The sequence below is a fragment of the Ambystoma mexicanum genome, chromosome 1p (assembly GCF_040938575.1).
Source record: "Ambystoma mexicanum isolate Mex_15411 chromosome 1p, UKY_AmexF1_1, whole genome shotgun sequence".
NCBI classification, from domain to species: domain Eukaryota; kingdom Metazoa; phylum Chordata; class Amphibia; order Caudata; family Ambystomatidae; genus Ambystoma; species Ambystoma mexicanum.
The window spans coordinates 1239949521-1239965441 of record NC_090921.1 but is presented as its reverse complement, the minus strand read 5'-3'; the positions used below and the strand labels follow the sequence as shown (position 1 = coordinate 1239965441).

Below are 15921 nucleotides of genomic sequence, written 5' to 3'. Positions count from 1 at the left end.
GCATTAACTAAAAAACAAACCTTACAAAAATATGCTGCATCCTTTTCTGGTCTTCCAGGAAAGAAAAGGTCAGTAGAACTTTTCATCAACACAACACCTGGACAGATTATCCGTTTATGACCATATCGAATACCAGAGGCCAAGCGACAAGTGGTAAAGGATGAAATGGAAGAAATGCTTCGTATGGCCATCATAGAGCCCTCAGTCAGCCCCTGGTGTTCACCCATAGTGTTCGTGCCGAACCTGGGTGGCTCCACCTGATTGTGCATAGATTTCCAGCAGTTTAATAGTATTTCCAGTTATGAAATGTATCCGATGCCCAAAGTAGATGAACTACTGGACAAATTGGTCTTGGCTTGGTATCTTGGCACCATCGACCTCACAAAAGTAAATTGGCAAATTCCTCTAAAACAGGACAATTGATAACTGTGTTTGCCAGCCCACAGGGCCTGTATCAATTTAAAATGTTAACATTTGGACTCCGTGGGGTTTGGCTACTTTTCAAAGATTAATGGATGTCCTAAAACCTCCCTATTGTCGACATATGCCGGGACTTTGGGGTTGTGTGATCTTTAGCGAATCTTGGGAAGTCCATGTCAACCACCTAGGGAAAGTAGTAGCTGCCTTGGCCTCGTCTGGCCTTCAAATAAATCCTAAGAAAACAACGTTGGGGGCATTTGAAACCAGGTATTTGTGCTACACAATAGGAAGGGCGCTATTCGACCACAAGCCAGCAAGGTTGAAGCAATTCCAGTTCCCAGGACAGTAAGCAGATAAGAAAGTTTCTCCGCTTTGTCGGGGTACTACAGTCTGTTTATACCTCTGTTCTCCGCTATTGCAACACCTTTAACAGATTACTTGAAAATCAAGGGTTCCAGAGAGCCTTCACAGTACCCATTGGCCCAATCAGCTTTCATCCAGTTGAAACGGGTTATTGCTTACAACCCTGTGCTGTGGTGCCCTGACTTTAGCAACCATTTCTTTCCGCAGACAGACTCCTAGGGACCAGGAGCATTACTTTCAAAGGAGGATGACAGTGGCCTGTATCCTGTGTATCATCAGTCAAAAACTGCTCCCTCTTGAAGCATCATACTGCACCATTGAACAGAATGTCTGGCCATCAATTGGGCCATTGAATCCATTAAATATTATGTACCTGGTAGATGATTCATTTTGTTCACGGATCACGCTCCTCATCAGTGGCTCACCAGGCATAAGGACTCTAACCATAGAGTGATGTGGTTGTTTGTCGCTGCAATCCTTCAGTTTTGTCACAGTACACTGATCTGCTAGGTTCCAGGTGGTGGCGGATTACCTGTCCAGGTACAATTCCACGGCCAATCTTCCTGGAGCTGTGTGGGGGTATGGGAAAGTGACACAGCAGCACTAACCCGTGACGCAGTGCTGGCGGCCCAGCACATGGCATCGGCTGTCGACGCAACTTTTACAGTCCCGGCACTGCTTTTACAGTCCCGGCACTGACAGCCCCTGCAAGCGAGATGCCGGTGGCTTGCGCGGTTGCGGTAGCTGCAGCACATGTGCCTGATGGGACAGCAGAGGAAGTCTTAGATGGGGCAGCGTCAGAGGAGGGATGCCAGAAAGGTGACAGGTATGCGGATGCCAAAGCAGCAGACAGGAGGGACGGAATGGAACAGTGCATCCTTACCTGGAACGCCAGCAGACTCCAGCAGATCACACAAGGCGAGGGGAGTTGTAGAACCGTCTTGGTTCCCGGGACTCCCTGGGACCAACAAGCATGGGAGGACAAATGGTGCCATTTTAGGGGGAGGGGCGTCGCCTGTAAAAAGGGAGAAGGACTCTGAGCAAGGTTTCTGATTGGAGGGCGACCAAGGGACACTGTGCATAAGGTAACCAACAGCAACTGGGATGCAATGTTGCTCTTTTTGCCTTTGCCTTGCAGGTCGGCGGTCAGCTGGAGGAGGGAGCTGAGGACTGGTGGGCCTATGAGGGCTTAAAGAAGAGAAGAAGCAACTCCATAATTCAGACAGTAAAGTTATGAGAATGAATGGAGTGAAGTAACTCTGCAAAAGACCAACTCCTGTAACCAACTTTAATAACTTTAATAAATCTTGCAGTCTAACCCAACCCTTTGAGTGGCGTCAATTTGTCCATCCTACACCCTCCCACTGTAATCACCTCCATGTAGGTTAGGTTGTTGTAAGTCTCCTTGCCCACTTTTGTATACCTGCCTCCATCCAAACATTTGTATTATATCTTTCCTTTATTTTTGTAATTTGCTATTATTTTATGTGGGGCTTTTTAGGGCTTTGACCCAAGGCAGTTGACTCCACTAAATGTGAACATATACATCTTTTAAAAAAGGCTCTTTGTGACACTCTACCACATATTGCTGGATTCCAAATTGTTCTTTAAAAATGTAACTCGGGGGGCGCAGGCAAGATGGCCTGTTGGAGGCGCTCTGCACAACACCCTCATGACACTTGATCGGCGATACAGCAACTTGACCCCCTGAAACGCTCGGTGTTAGGGGATTGAAGAGTGATGCCCAGTGAAGCCCTGGTGTAAATATAGGGATTATTGGACCAACGGGTGCTGAGAAATGAGACCTGGCACGGAGTCCCAGCAGGTGTGGTGACAGGCCCCCGCCCCCCCACCCAGGGGAGCAGTGGAGCGCACACAGTGGCGTGCCATTACAAGAGTAGATGTGCAGCCTGGAAGAGTGGTGGAGACATATGTTGAAGGTGACCTTAGACCCTCAGCGGAGCTCCCGGTTCAGGTCGGAAGGACCGGATATGCAACGGATGCTGCAGGAAGATGTTGGAGCTTATGGTGGTGCTGCGTTAGTGAGCACGGTGCAGGGGAGAGGAGCCGCAACGTAGGCAGAGAGGACGACGCCCCTGCAGGGCGAAGAGCCCCAAAGGCCTAAGACTGCTCTATTGTAGTGGGAGCACAGGTGAACGGCCTGTTCCAAAAGGCCCACCCAGGGAGGTGGGCGGGGAGCCACAGGGTCAGAACGATGTAGAACGGAGTGAAGTAACTCTGCATGAGACCTCATGAAGATGGGTGGACCCTGGGGGACACATTGAAAGGCGCCATAGAGAGTGGAGGTAAACTTCCGAACGGAAAGACATACTCCAGGACGGAACAGGAGTTAGTTCCTGGAGGCACTCTGGAGACAGCCCCCTCTTTTGTTCACCAGTGGTGTTTGGTGCTTATGAGGGACAGATGATTGGTAATTTGGGGTTGGAGACACAAGACCCAATGAGCTGGAAAGATTACTTATGGCAATTTAGGACAATGGCTATGTGATGGCGGGGATGCCCTTGTGCCCCGTTTACACATCATTCAGTGGTTCACGAATCCTTCTTGCAATTGATGTCCTATTAGTAGACTCGAGTATTCTTAAGTGCGTTCAATAGGTGGATAAAAGCTCAGTCCCTTGGTCAGACCATGACTTAGTCACAGCGACTGTGGGCGTACGGGGGCAGAGGACAAACGGGGGTGGGGTGCTGCAACGACTACCTTCTGGACAGAGAGGTGGGGCAGATGCTACTTACATTGATTAAGGCGTACTACAAATTCAATGACACAGAAAAGGTCACAACGGCCACACTGTAGGAGGCATATAAAGCAACTATAAGGGGAGTATTGATAGGGGTGGGTTTATCTATAAAGCGCCTTAGGCCTGATAGCAAATGGGTGCTGACTAAAACCACAAGCCAAAAAAGTGGATAAAAGCACACCAGATAAAACAGCAGGCACATAAAGACGAATAAGACGAAAAGGACAAACTGGATTAAGACAAAGTAAATGCAATAAAACACGCCAGAAAATCAGAAGCCAGCATAACCAACAGAGTAAAACATATTATGTAAAGGAACGTGAATGCACTCAGAGGGAAGAGTCCCTGAGAGATAAAATTGAAATATATAGGGGGTAGGATCTCTAAATTGAGCCTGATGAGGCTGAAAGCATGTAAAGCCGAAAAATCCCTCCTGGCATACTAAACAGACTGGGCGCTACAGTGCCTTAAACAGAAATACTATGAGAGTGGAAAAGGCGGACAAGCTGCTAGCTTGGCGCTTTCAGACACAGACAGTCTTGAATGGTAAATGTTGTACATGCACTCAAAGGCAAAGAACTCAAAAGTTGTGTGAACATTGTGGAAGATTATCGGAAGTATGACAACCTTTATACATCACAGTGGAAGAGGGGGATGGGGAACAAATAAGGGTGTTTCTTAATTGGTTGAAGATACCGACAATATCCCCTGGGGGGGGTTGCCCTACTTGACTCGCCCCCCACCTCCCCATCTCGGTGGAGGAGGTGAAGGAGACTTTTAACGGTAAGAAGATTGGAAAATATCAAGGAGAAGGGTACACTGTTCGATTCTATAAAATGTTTTGACCATTGTTAGCGCCTACAGTGGCTAAGCTTTTTAACGAGGTGGTGCTGGTCAGACCACTCTCTGCCAATGCTCTGGGTGATCAATACGCTTATCACCAAAGAAGGAAAGATGCCAGACGAAATTACCTTCACATAGACCCATTGCCCTCCTTGACCCTGAAGTTAAGGTCCTGGCAAAAATTCAGGGGAATAGGCTTGTCAAGTTCCTTCCGCAACTGATACACAGGGACCAGATGAGTTTCATTAGAGGTAGACTAGGATTGGACAACATTGGAAAGACGCTTAATCTTATGTACTGTGCTCAGAAGCAAAAGGAGGCTTATTTGGCATCTCTCGATGCAAAAAAAGCATTCAACTGGATTGACTGGGTCTTTGAGGGAGGGAGGTACTTATTAATTTTGGGGGACATTTTAGATCATGGTGGCGTCACAGTATCAAGTACTGTTGGTCAAGGTGCTGCTAAATGGGACCTTTTGGATGGTTATGATCCTCTTATGGTGGAGTTGAAGCGAGACTTGAAGAGATGGTCTGACCTCACGCTCTCTTGGGTGGGGAGAATACCGGTGGTTAAAATGAATATACTCTCCTGCATGTTATTCATATTTGCGATGCTCCCCACGCACATACCTGGGAGGAGGAGTTGGACCGCATGTGCCTAAGCTTTGTGTGGCAGAATAAAAGAGCTTGTATAGCGCGCAAGATGTTGGTGCTGCTCAAGGGTGAGGGTGGTTTTGGATTTCCACGATTTATACTTAAAAAAAGGCAGCACAGTTTAAGGTATTGTTGGAACACACGTCGGAGGACCTAAGGACATATTGGACCTAGTTGGAGGATTGTGTAACATATCCAAGAAAGGTGAAAGATCTCTTATGGGCACCTATAAGAACTGTCCCCCGAGAGGTACAGAAACATCGGACATTAAGAATGTTATGCCTAATGTGGGAAAAAGAAATGGGTGGCCTTAGGTGTTTATCCACGTGGCTTTCCCCCTTGAGCTCGCTGTGGGGGCTGCTGTTACGGCTTGGCCAATTAGGGTCCAAAAAGACCCAGAGGGGTCAGATATAGGTCTAGAGAGAGTGCGTCAGCTCCTGGTTGATGGAAAATGTAAGGATTTTAGTGAAGTCCAGGACATGTTGAGGAACGAGAATATAGGAATATGTGACTACCTCAGACTGAAAGGATTGGACTTGCATTGGGGAAGGAAGGAGGGCGGGAGGAACGGCGCCTGGAACTCACCCAATTTGAGCTGGTCCTGTTAAAGGTGCAATCGAGAAAAGGGATTGTATCCAAACTGTATAAAGTTATGGTACTTAATACGATAGAGGGGATGCTGAATGTATAACTTATTGGTATAGGTCACTGGGGGAGACGGTACCAAATGGGTTATGGGAGAAAGTGTTCAGAGTCATGATTTCATGGTAAGCTTTCCACATATACCAAACATAATTTTAAGATTCTCCATGGGTGGCACAGGAACCCTTTGAGAGTTTCTAAGATGGTTCCCGGAACATCACCACTGTGTAGCAGGGAATGTGCCAATCTAGGGACCTACATTCGTAGTTGGAGGATCTGTGCTGGAGTAACTACTTCTGCTCTGAACTGCTGAATTGGATTTAGGACCTAACTGGGGTATCCAGGCCATTGGAACCACTTGCGCCCCTTCTTGGAATTCCGCCCAGATACCACAACTCCTATAGATCCCGAGAATTTGGAAGGTCCTTCCTTATATGTGCTGGGAGAAGAGCAATAGCTACCACTGTCTCTGATCATTCTGACTGGCTACAGAAAGTGTGGGACGTATTTCTAATGGAAAAATGAACATACTTGGGACGTGGTGATCTGTCCACCTTAATGGACGAATGGGGCATCTTTATAGGGAAACATGGGGAGGGTGGTAGGGGATCTCCCTCACGTGGGGAGTTCGGGGCCTGATAAACTCCCCTGTTATAAGGCAAATAATGGGATGTGGAGGGATCCGTGAATAGTCCCATTTTCTCCTGGAGAGTGTGACCTCACCAGTACGTACATCTCCTGCACTCCACCCACAGGCGCAAAGGACTCTTTTGCAGCAGTGGCTAGGTTTTTGATAGGAGAGCTCTCTCCTGATAGGTCTCCTTTTGTTTCATGCATTGTCTGGTCAGTGCTATTGTCATGAATAGTCTCTTGAGTGTTAGTGGTATGAGATAGGTCATTTATAATAGAGGGAATTGGATAAGTTTAATCCAGAAGTAGCGGGACTGGGGACCTCCTGGAGAATTTTGAAAAATTTAATGAAAACAGATTGACACCAGGAAGTTGAGGTGGCTACCCGAATCCCCCTTTGGGTGTTGTAATGAAGGAGGGTCTCATTGGAAAGGAGTCATTCTCCTAATAACATGGACGGGAAGGAAGGTCCAACAAGCCTGGAGAAGGGAGTCGTTCCCCAGGGCTGTTTTGAGACTGAGACCAAATGCCAGGGGAAGGGAGGCATTCTCCTGGCTTATGAAGTAACTGTTATTTTGGAATTGTGTGACCTGTGGAAGGGAGCCATTCAGCCAGGTTATTTGAGACCAAATGCCAGGAGAAGGGAGGCATTCTCCTGGGATCAGCACACTGCTTCGTTATTTATTATTTATAACTCGCTTAATACCAGCGTTGTGGTTTCTAAGTGCGGGTTGGGATTCAAGCCTGTGTGGCCCGGCATTGTCTTTCTTCGAAGACAAACTTGTTGCCTTTGGGCTATCCTTCCTATGTAAGTGCCAGACGTATGGTTTTGTTGACACAGGACGGTGGACACTTTTACTTTAACAGACATCCTGACAGTCACCTTAGATCTTTAGTTGAGGCAGGGAGCCCCCTCTTAGAAATAAGGAAATCTAGGTTTTCTCTTGCCTTTTACTAATGAAAGTCTATATCCCCAAATATGCCACCTTTGTGTCAGTCCTCCTTCTGCATCCTTACATTATGAATTCTTTCCAATTCCTGCAAAAGACTAATTTTTGCCAGGCACCATCTATGGTTTGGCTTCAGCAATGTGTCGGAGAAATGCATTGGGCTGACCCCTTTACCCATACTATGTGCAAGGTTCTAACCCTGACTCTGACCAGTACAATTGCAGGTTCACCCTAGCATATGTTTGATTCCATTGTTTCTTGCCATAGGAGCACCAACTGTCACATGGGGCTGTTAGTTTTGTGCTTTCTGGCATTTCATCAAAGGTTGATAATCGCGTTTTATGTGATCCCAAATAAAGTGGTTTCACTGTATACTGGCAGTAGTATGGAGCCTATGTGTGCCAAGTGGCAGCCACACGAAAGACTTATTCGATAATACTGCCAGTACATGAAAAAATAACTTGTTTCAGGATTGCATTTAGCATGATTATTATTTGAAGGAATCTTAATTAAGCATGAAACTCGTTGGATTTGAATTTAAAATTGTGATGCAATAGGAATTCAAGCTTCAACCAAACACATTGATATGATATTGAATGAAAGAAAATAAAGCCTAAAAGCTCACTGTATAGCAAAACGGAGGTATAGCATTTTTTGCTCTACAAAGAAATAGCGGAAGAACCTACAGTGGGTTCAGGTGGAAGGAATAGATCAATCAATCTGCTGCTAGTATAACGCTGTAGATTGTTTGCCCCTGGTGTGCTGACCTCCTTTTGTGCGTTTCAGGGGAAACCCATACCCCCTAGCCTCCCAAACAACCTCTCCTGTAAACATTATTTTGGGAGCCGAACCTCCCAAAATAAGGATGGACACCTGCTGAACCCTGTAGAAATCGACAAGCACGGGGGAGAAGCGCGATGCCTGCGGACCGAGTACCTGAATGATAGAAAACATAAGAAGAAAAGACAACGAGAAGAAGTATCCATGCGTGGAATTACATGGCCGAAGCCAAACCGAGGAGCGCTCGTGAATTCGGCCCATTCCCGTCGATGTGGAAAAGGGGACTGGGGTGTGACGGCAGAGTCGGGGCAGCGCATGCTCCCTGGGCCATGCGGGAGGGACCAGCCAGGTCCTTCTACTGGCACGTGCACCGAGGCTGCTACAGCTACCAGCCTTCGGGTTGAGGGGTCCTCTGATCCTCCCGGACAATGAGGGACCAGAAGGTTCTGGTACCGGGTCTACACCCTAGGGGCCATGCCCTTTTACCGGCACAATGGCCGAGGGGCTATGCCCTGACACCAGCAATACGTCCGAGGGGGTGCCTAAACGCAGCTCTAATGACCACCGGGTCAAGGGTGTCACACCTACCGGGCCGGGGTAGTCCTCATAATCCACACGCGAGAGTCCTGGATGAGGCCGGACCCATCGGGCTGGGCAACACGTCGCAGGCAGCTCGACAAAATGGCTGCCGCCATTCCACGAATTTAGCGAAGAACGAGTGTCAAGGTGGGACTGGTCCCAACCAGGTACGTGGCCTACAGTCTACCCTTCATATGCCCAGGGCAACATTCCCATGCGTCCATGCGGACTGGGTACGCAGTGGATCTAGCAGTCCCCTGCTACCCCGTCGGTACCCCCTGCAACCTCTTTGGCCAGCGAGGAGGTGCTCTTCGATAAATTCCTCTGCCTTATGAGGTCTTCTCAGATGCGGCTTATCAAGGACGCAGTCGGGGAGGTCCTCCCCGCCATGCTAAAGGCACCACAGACTCCTCCATCGGGCTCCCTGACCCCGGTGCAGCCGCCTCCTCCGGCTCCACAGCCAACTCCGCCACCTCCTCAGCCTCCGACTGCGGCCTCTGTACCCCAGCCTCCGGCGCCATCTACCCTTTCTCCTCCGCAGAATCCGGACACACCATCCTCAGCCAGGGCCTTCCACGAATGTCTTGCTGGCCTGGTGGAGTACCTAGGCCTCCCTCAGCCTGAGGTCGCACAGCTGGCAGAGGGGGTTCTGGCTGAAGTCCTCACAAGATGCCCCTCTGCCAACACAGGGATTCCACTGCAATCCAATGTAATCTCCCTGGCCAAGAAGGGTTGGCTCAAGCCCCACTCAGTCCAGCCGGTCAACCGACGCCAGGACGGCAAGTACTGGCAGATGGAAGGGGGGGGCACTCTTGCTCTCGACCCATCCTCAGCCACACTCCTCGGTGATCGCTGCGGCATCACTTTACTCCAAGCCTCAGTCGTCCTCAGCCTCTACCTCTGCGGCGCCGCTAGGCAAGGAGGAGAAGATCATGGAGGCTTACGGCAAGAAGATCCACTCCAACGCCTCCTTGCATCTGCATCAGGCCAATGCAGCTGCCGCCAACCAACGGTTATGGCGCGAAATTGCAGACTTCCTCCCGGAACTCCGCTCCCAATGCCAATCATGCTTTAATGCGGGGCTAGCCGAGGCCAAGCTCGTGGTGCATGACCTCATGGAATCCAGTGGCGCATATCGATACTTCATGCCATGCCATCTGCATTGCCATGGACATGAGGCGCACAGCCTGGCTCCGGCCGACGAAATTCAAGACGTCCAGGCGCGCATTCTAGATCTACCGTTTGAGGGAGGGGGTGTCGGACTGCTTCCACTCCTCTGTGGATGAAGAGCTGGACAAAAAGAACAGTTCACAAATGGCGAAGTCCTTATCCATTCTTACAAAGACCACGCCCAAATCATACACCCAATCTCAGCAGGGCTCAGAGAAGATTCGTACATATGGAGGGTTCCGCGGCTTCCAGCAACGCAGATCCAGGCAGCCAGACCGCTCGCTGTCTCAGAACCGGTGCAAATAATAATAAGGGAGGTGTGGGGGTGGGGAGGGTTTAAGGGCTTTTTCTAGACCCCCGCCTCAGCCTCCGAGGGAAAGAAGGCATCACACGCCCCTTCGGGTCCACGTGTCTCCGGTGGGGGGCAGGCTTGCTCTGCATGCACAATTTTGCGGACCCCTGGATCCTCTCCGTAGTATCCATGGGGTCCCGCCTACCCATCCCAGCCTTTCCTCCCTCCCCTCCGCTCCCACAGGTTGGGACAGCAACTCTTTTTTTTTTTTTTTTTTCTTTTTTTTTTTGGGCGGAGATCCGGTCGCCCGTAGAGAGCCAGACATGGAGGAAGTTCCAGCCTCCTACCGAGGCTTTGGCTTCTACTCCAGGATTTTCGTCATTCAGAAGAGGAACCAGGTGGGCCTGAGAGTTGTGCTGGACCTTTCCACCCTCAACCTATCCTTGCCCATGCAAAAAGATGGTTAGGCCAGCTTTTATAGCGGAGACATTGGACAAGGGAGACTGGAGGTGCTCCCTGGACCTGAAGGACACGTATCTACACGTCACGATTTGGCAGCCCCATCGTTCTTTCCTACGGTTCAGGATCATGGGCTACCATTTCCAATACAAGGTCCTCCCGTTTGGCCTCAACTCGGCACCCAGGGTCTTTACCAGACTCATGAACGCAGTAGCGGCCCTCCTCAGGGAGCAGGGCCTACACATCTATCCATACCTCGACGACTGGTTTGTCAAGGCTACATCTCCGGATGCGGTTCACCACTCCTCCCATGCCCTATGAACACAATGCATGACCTGGGCTTCTCACTCAACCTCAAGAATTCACAGAAGCTCTCTACGCAGACAGTTGTTCCTGGGACTCATTTGGGACACGTGCTCCGAGAGGGTTTTCCTGTCGGAGGACAAGGTCTCGGCCATCAAGAGGGCCACCGTCCACTTCATCAGCAGAGAGGTGACCTCGGCTTGGTGGTATCAACATCTCCTGCGTCTACTAGCGGCGGTTCTGCTAGCCATCCCGCACACAAGATGAAGGATGAGAAGAATTCAGCTGCACTTCACGGCCTCATGGAGTCAGGAACGGGGCTCTCAATCCGAAATGGTCAACGTTCCTCCATCTCTCCAGCCGGACCTAACTTGGTGGTCCAGGGACAGCAACCTATGGACGGGCAAGCCCTTCCGGCCGACTTCTCTGCAGGCTACCATCACCACAAACTCCTCGCTTGAGGGCTGGGGAGCCACCCTGGACGGCACCTGGACTCGACAGGAGCAGGAATACCACATCAATTGGTTGGAGCTGAATGCCATCTGGCTAGTGCTCAGAGCATTCCTACCACTGCTCAGGGGCAAGGTTGTACTCATCCAGACAGACAGCTCGACCATCATGTACTACGTCAACAAGCAGGGAGGCACCAGATCCTCTCCTCTGTTCAGACTGGCGATCAGCATGTGGAAATGGGCCCTGGAAAACGAAATTTACCTCTGGGCAGTCGACCTCCCAGGGGAATCCAAGCTGGAGGCGGACAGGCTCAGCAGGCTGCGAGCAGACAATTACGAGTGGCAGCTAAACAACCTCGTTATTCAGATGTTCAACACCCCCAAGTGGATCTCTTTGCCACCTGGCACAAGAAGAAGTGCCCCCAGTTCGCATCCTGGCAGGGTCAGGACCCTGGCTCTCTGGGTTACGCATTTCACCTCCAGTGGACCGGCATGAACGCCTACTCCTTTCCGCCCACTCCCCTGATCCACAGGGTACCATGCAAGATCAAGGAGTCGCACCGACTCCTCATCATTCCGATTGCTCCATGGTGACCGGCCAGACCATGGTTTTCGGAGCTCATCAGCCTCTCGGAGATGCCCCCGATACACCTCCCGATGGGCCCATTGCATCTTCTGGTGCAGCAGGGGGGGCTGGATCATCCACCCCGCGCCAGGGAAACTAGCCCTCACAGCGTGGTACCTGAGCAGGTAACGCTTCGGCACCTTAGCCTCTCACGGGCCAATCTGGAGATCATACAGGGCACCCAGTACAAGAGAAAATGGACCAGGTTCTGCAACTGGGCAGACTACAAGGGAATTGACCCTTTGGCCTGCAATCTGGACGCTGTGCTCTCCTTTTCGGCGCACCTCGCTCATTCGGGCGTACAGGTCGATACCTTGCAGCCATTGGGGCTTACATGAATTCTGAGGGCATATTTTTACTACTCCAACCCTATCATCAAGAAACACCTGTCCGGTCTCGCGAGGCTATACCCGCCCGTCAAGAGACCTCACCCAGTGTGGGGCCTTCATAGTATTGGGCGCCCTGGCGCGCACACACACACCATTCGAGCCCTTTGCATCCGTGGACATTAGGCGGGTCATCATCAAGATGGTGTTACTAGTCTGTCTTACCTCGGCTCGCAGAGTCAGTGAGATTACGGCACTAGTCGCCTCTGAACCATATACCACCTTTCACAGGAACAAGGTAGTCCTGCGTACGCACCCGCCATTTCTGCCCAAGGTTCCATCTACATTTCACTTGAACGAAGAAATAGTCCTTCCGATGTTCTTTCACGATCCCAAGGACGAAGCACAGAGAATGCAGCAGTGCCTGGATGTCAGGCGTGCCCTGAAATTCTACTTGGACAGGACCAAGGGCTTCTGCAAGTCGGACGCTCTGTTTGTCACTTTTGGCTTCTGGAGGCCCGGCTATCAGGCCTCGAAGGCTTCCATATCCGCTGTATGGTCACTGCCATCAAAGAAGCGTACGAGTGCCAGCACAAGCCGCTCCCGGCCAACATGCATGCCCACGCAGTCAGGGCCAAGACAGCGGCCATTGCATTCCAGCACCATGTCCCTTGGCAAGTCATCAGCAGGACGGCCACCTGGGCCTCCCTCGGTTTTTTGCAAGCATTACTGTTTGGATGCCGGGTCTAAATCTGATGCAGCTTTTGGAACAGGTGGTTCTCAGGAACCTATTTGCTGAAGGAGGGTATCCTATCCACCCTGGGGCTACAATCCGTTGTAATCGCCCATACAGTATGGAGGAAAGGGGACGGGACATAAGAGTAATTATAAGTTACTTACTGTAGTGTCAATACTCTTAGTCCATAGTCCCCTTTCCTCCATATGTCCCACCAACCTCCCCCCTAATAATACTGGTGTCATTAGGCAATGTTAAATCTATTACTGACGCGTCAATGAGGTCTGAGGTGTGGCGGCGGAGTCAGGGCAGCGCATGCTCCCTGGGCCGCGCCCCTCTAAATTTACAGGGGAAGAAGGTTTTTTCTGGTGAAAAAGGTTCTGTCTCCCGTCCCTTGGAAGGGACGGCCATACAGAATGGAGGAAAGGGGACTATGGACTAAGAGTACGTTCGTCACTACGGTGAGTAACTTATAATTAACAAGGCATGAAAAAAGGAGGACAAACCAAAACAGTTCCTCCTACTCCCACTTTTACCAATGGCGTCTTTCCATTTCACACTTTGCTTCTATTGTTCTTTCATTCATTGGGTCATTGTATTGTATTCTGTCTACAACAAGGATCGGAGAATTTTCAGATGGAGTGGCACAGTCTGGAGACTTCACTCGTTGCCCTAAGTGAAGTGCTAGCATTATGGAATGCATCCACTTCTGGTTCCGATAAAGCGATTTAAAAACAATTGTTGTTCGTTTAGCTACAGGAAAACTGTTTGGCAAGAAGAAAAGCTAGCGAGCAAAGAGGCAGTGTAGAAAGCGATATTGATGGGAGTGTGGGAAGCGATGAGGATGGAAAATCTGATGGCCGTACGACTGTGACAGAGCAAACTAAATGATTAATGATACAAGAAAAATTGCTTTATAGCAAGAAGAAAGCTGCTGAGCAAGAAAATCGGTGAGCGAGTAAAAAGCAGCTGGCTACGGCTTATGTTCTCTTGGTAACCTTTTTGTCCTCAGACAGATTAAGCCGAGAAGGGAGGAGACAGTGAAAGTACATATTCTGGAAAGTAGATTACACGTGCATGGTTCCACCACTCTAATAGTACCTAACTTGGAAATACATCTAAGAGGCAGTAAGATGGCGAGTGGGCAAGTACAGCACAAAACAGGAAAGGTGCAAATGATAAACCAGAGAGGGCCAGACAGTGGTTGCAAAAAATATTGTGCAGTCTTTAGTAACAGCTTGCAATTCACTCACTCAATCGACTCATTCAACAATAACCTAAATCTAATCATTACATGTATTAAATATTTGGCGTGAGTCCTCATATATTTTTGTATAAATCATGAATCTATAGACCGCCTGATTACATTTAAACCTCTGTACCTTCCAAACTCTGTAATTTTTTTAATAGTTGTGTACTTTCCTGTTTAATCCTGATTTAAATGCGAGTGGGAATTCTAGGTGGTCGACGTTCCCAAACAAAGAGCCACATACTGTAGCTATCTAGAAATCAAATCGTAATTTGGTAGTCAATAACGATTTTCTTCATTCATCTTCTTAACGTTTTCATTTTCTTTTTATCCAGCAGAGTCGGAATCCAGTCGCATCTCGGAGGAGAAGGTATTTACTCTATATTCTGAGAAATTGGAACATCATAAGACCATATTAGATCAAGCAACAGATATATTTCTCCAGTGTTCGGAGCAAACCGTAATATTCAACAGACAAAACAAGCCTCAAAATAAGCAGCTCAGTCCTGTGAGAGTCCGATCACAAAAAGCTATGGAATATGAAGTGAAAAACTCAGATGAAAACTCAAATGATGAGAATGTTCAATCAGAAGAAAAAACATGTTTATGTACTCATTGTGGAAATATTTACAGTGCAAACTCAGCTCAAATTGATCTTGTGAAAAACCTCTCCGGAGAAAAACTGTATACATGTACTGCATGTGAGCAGACTTCCTGTCCCGCAAAACGGATATTACACAGCCAAATTAAATATGGGAAGAACCTCCACATATGTGGCGAATGTGGAAAAAGCTTTACTCGTCAATTACACTTGTCTATTCATCAGCGAAAACACACTGGAGAGAAACCCTACTCTTGTGCTAATTGTGGAAAGTTATTTAGCCAGTTATCAAACCTGGTCAGACATCAGCAAGTGCACTCTAACGATAAGCCTTTTGTGTGTAATGAGTGTGGGAAAAGTTTTAGGCGGCCATCCCACTTGACGAGGCATCAGCTAAGACACACTGATCGTGAGAAAAAATATGAGTGTAGTCTGTGTGGTCAAAAATTCACTCAATCATTCAACATGATTTCACACCAGAGAAAACAAATATGCCGCCCACGGTGACAAAATAACATTTCCATCTGAAGGCCATATTTGGACACTCTTCAGCATGGCTGCTGTAGCTCCTATGTGATATTAGAATACAGATGCTTTATTCCTTGTTAATGCAGTACATATTGATATACCTTGAAAATTATGTTTTTCAATAGTGATTCTAAAAGAACTAACCATAGTGAATAGAAAGTGTCTTTTATATCAAACATTGTAATCACTGCAGGTTGGGGCATAAAAAGGCAGCATATCAATCATCAATGTAACAGGCACCTTTTCATGCGAATGGAGTAGAAAATGGATTCAGCTCTTCATCATTCAAATGCAATAATAAAAGATCTCTATCGTTTTTTTTTCGTTTTCAATAAAGAATTGGAATGTGCAAGTGTATATGTGATTAGATACCATTTTCTCTATTGATATATATATATATATATTATAGGGTGGTGGTCACCGCCCTATAGTTAAGGTAAGTTGATAATTCCGTGGGCAATCCATGAAATGAATTGCTAATAACTTTTGATTTGTACGATGGATTTGGTTGACAGTTGGCCGACAAAGGCCCTGGCTAGTGGGCCTGAAAGACATGTAT

The 15921-nt window shown here is 48.5% G+C and overlaps 1 protein-coding gene across 10 annotated transcripts in view; it reads left to right on the top strand.

Moving 5' to 3' along the window:
- LOC138452475 (zinc finger protein 391-like) overlaps positions 1-15719 on the top strand; it is a 176047-nt gene extending 160328 nt beyond the window's left edge. For 7 of the 10 annotated variants that reach the window (XM_069604988.1, XM_069604995.1, XM_069604979.1 and 4 more), the window contains one exon: positions 14569-15719. In XM_069604988.1, coding sequence (XP_069461089.1) covers positions 14569-15341 — 773 coding nt within the window. In that variant the 3' untranslated portion in view covers positions 15342-15719. The remainder of the gene's footprint in view (positions 1-14568) is intronic. The other 3 variants (XM_069604980.1, XM_069604984.1, XM_069604994.1) reach the window with 1 other exon arrangement.
- Positions 15720-15921: the final 202 nt, after the last annotated feature.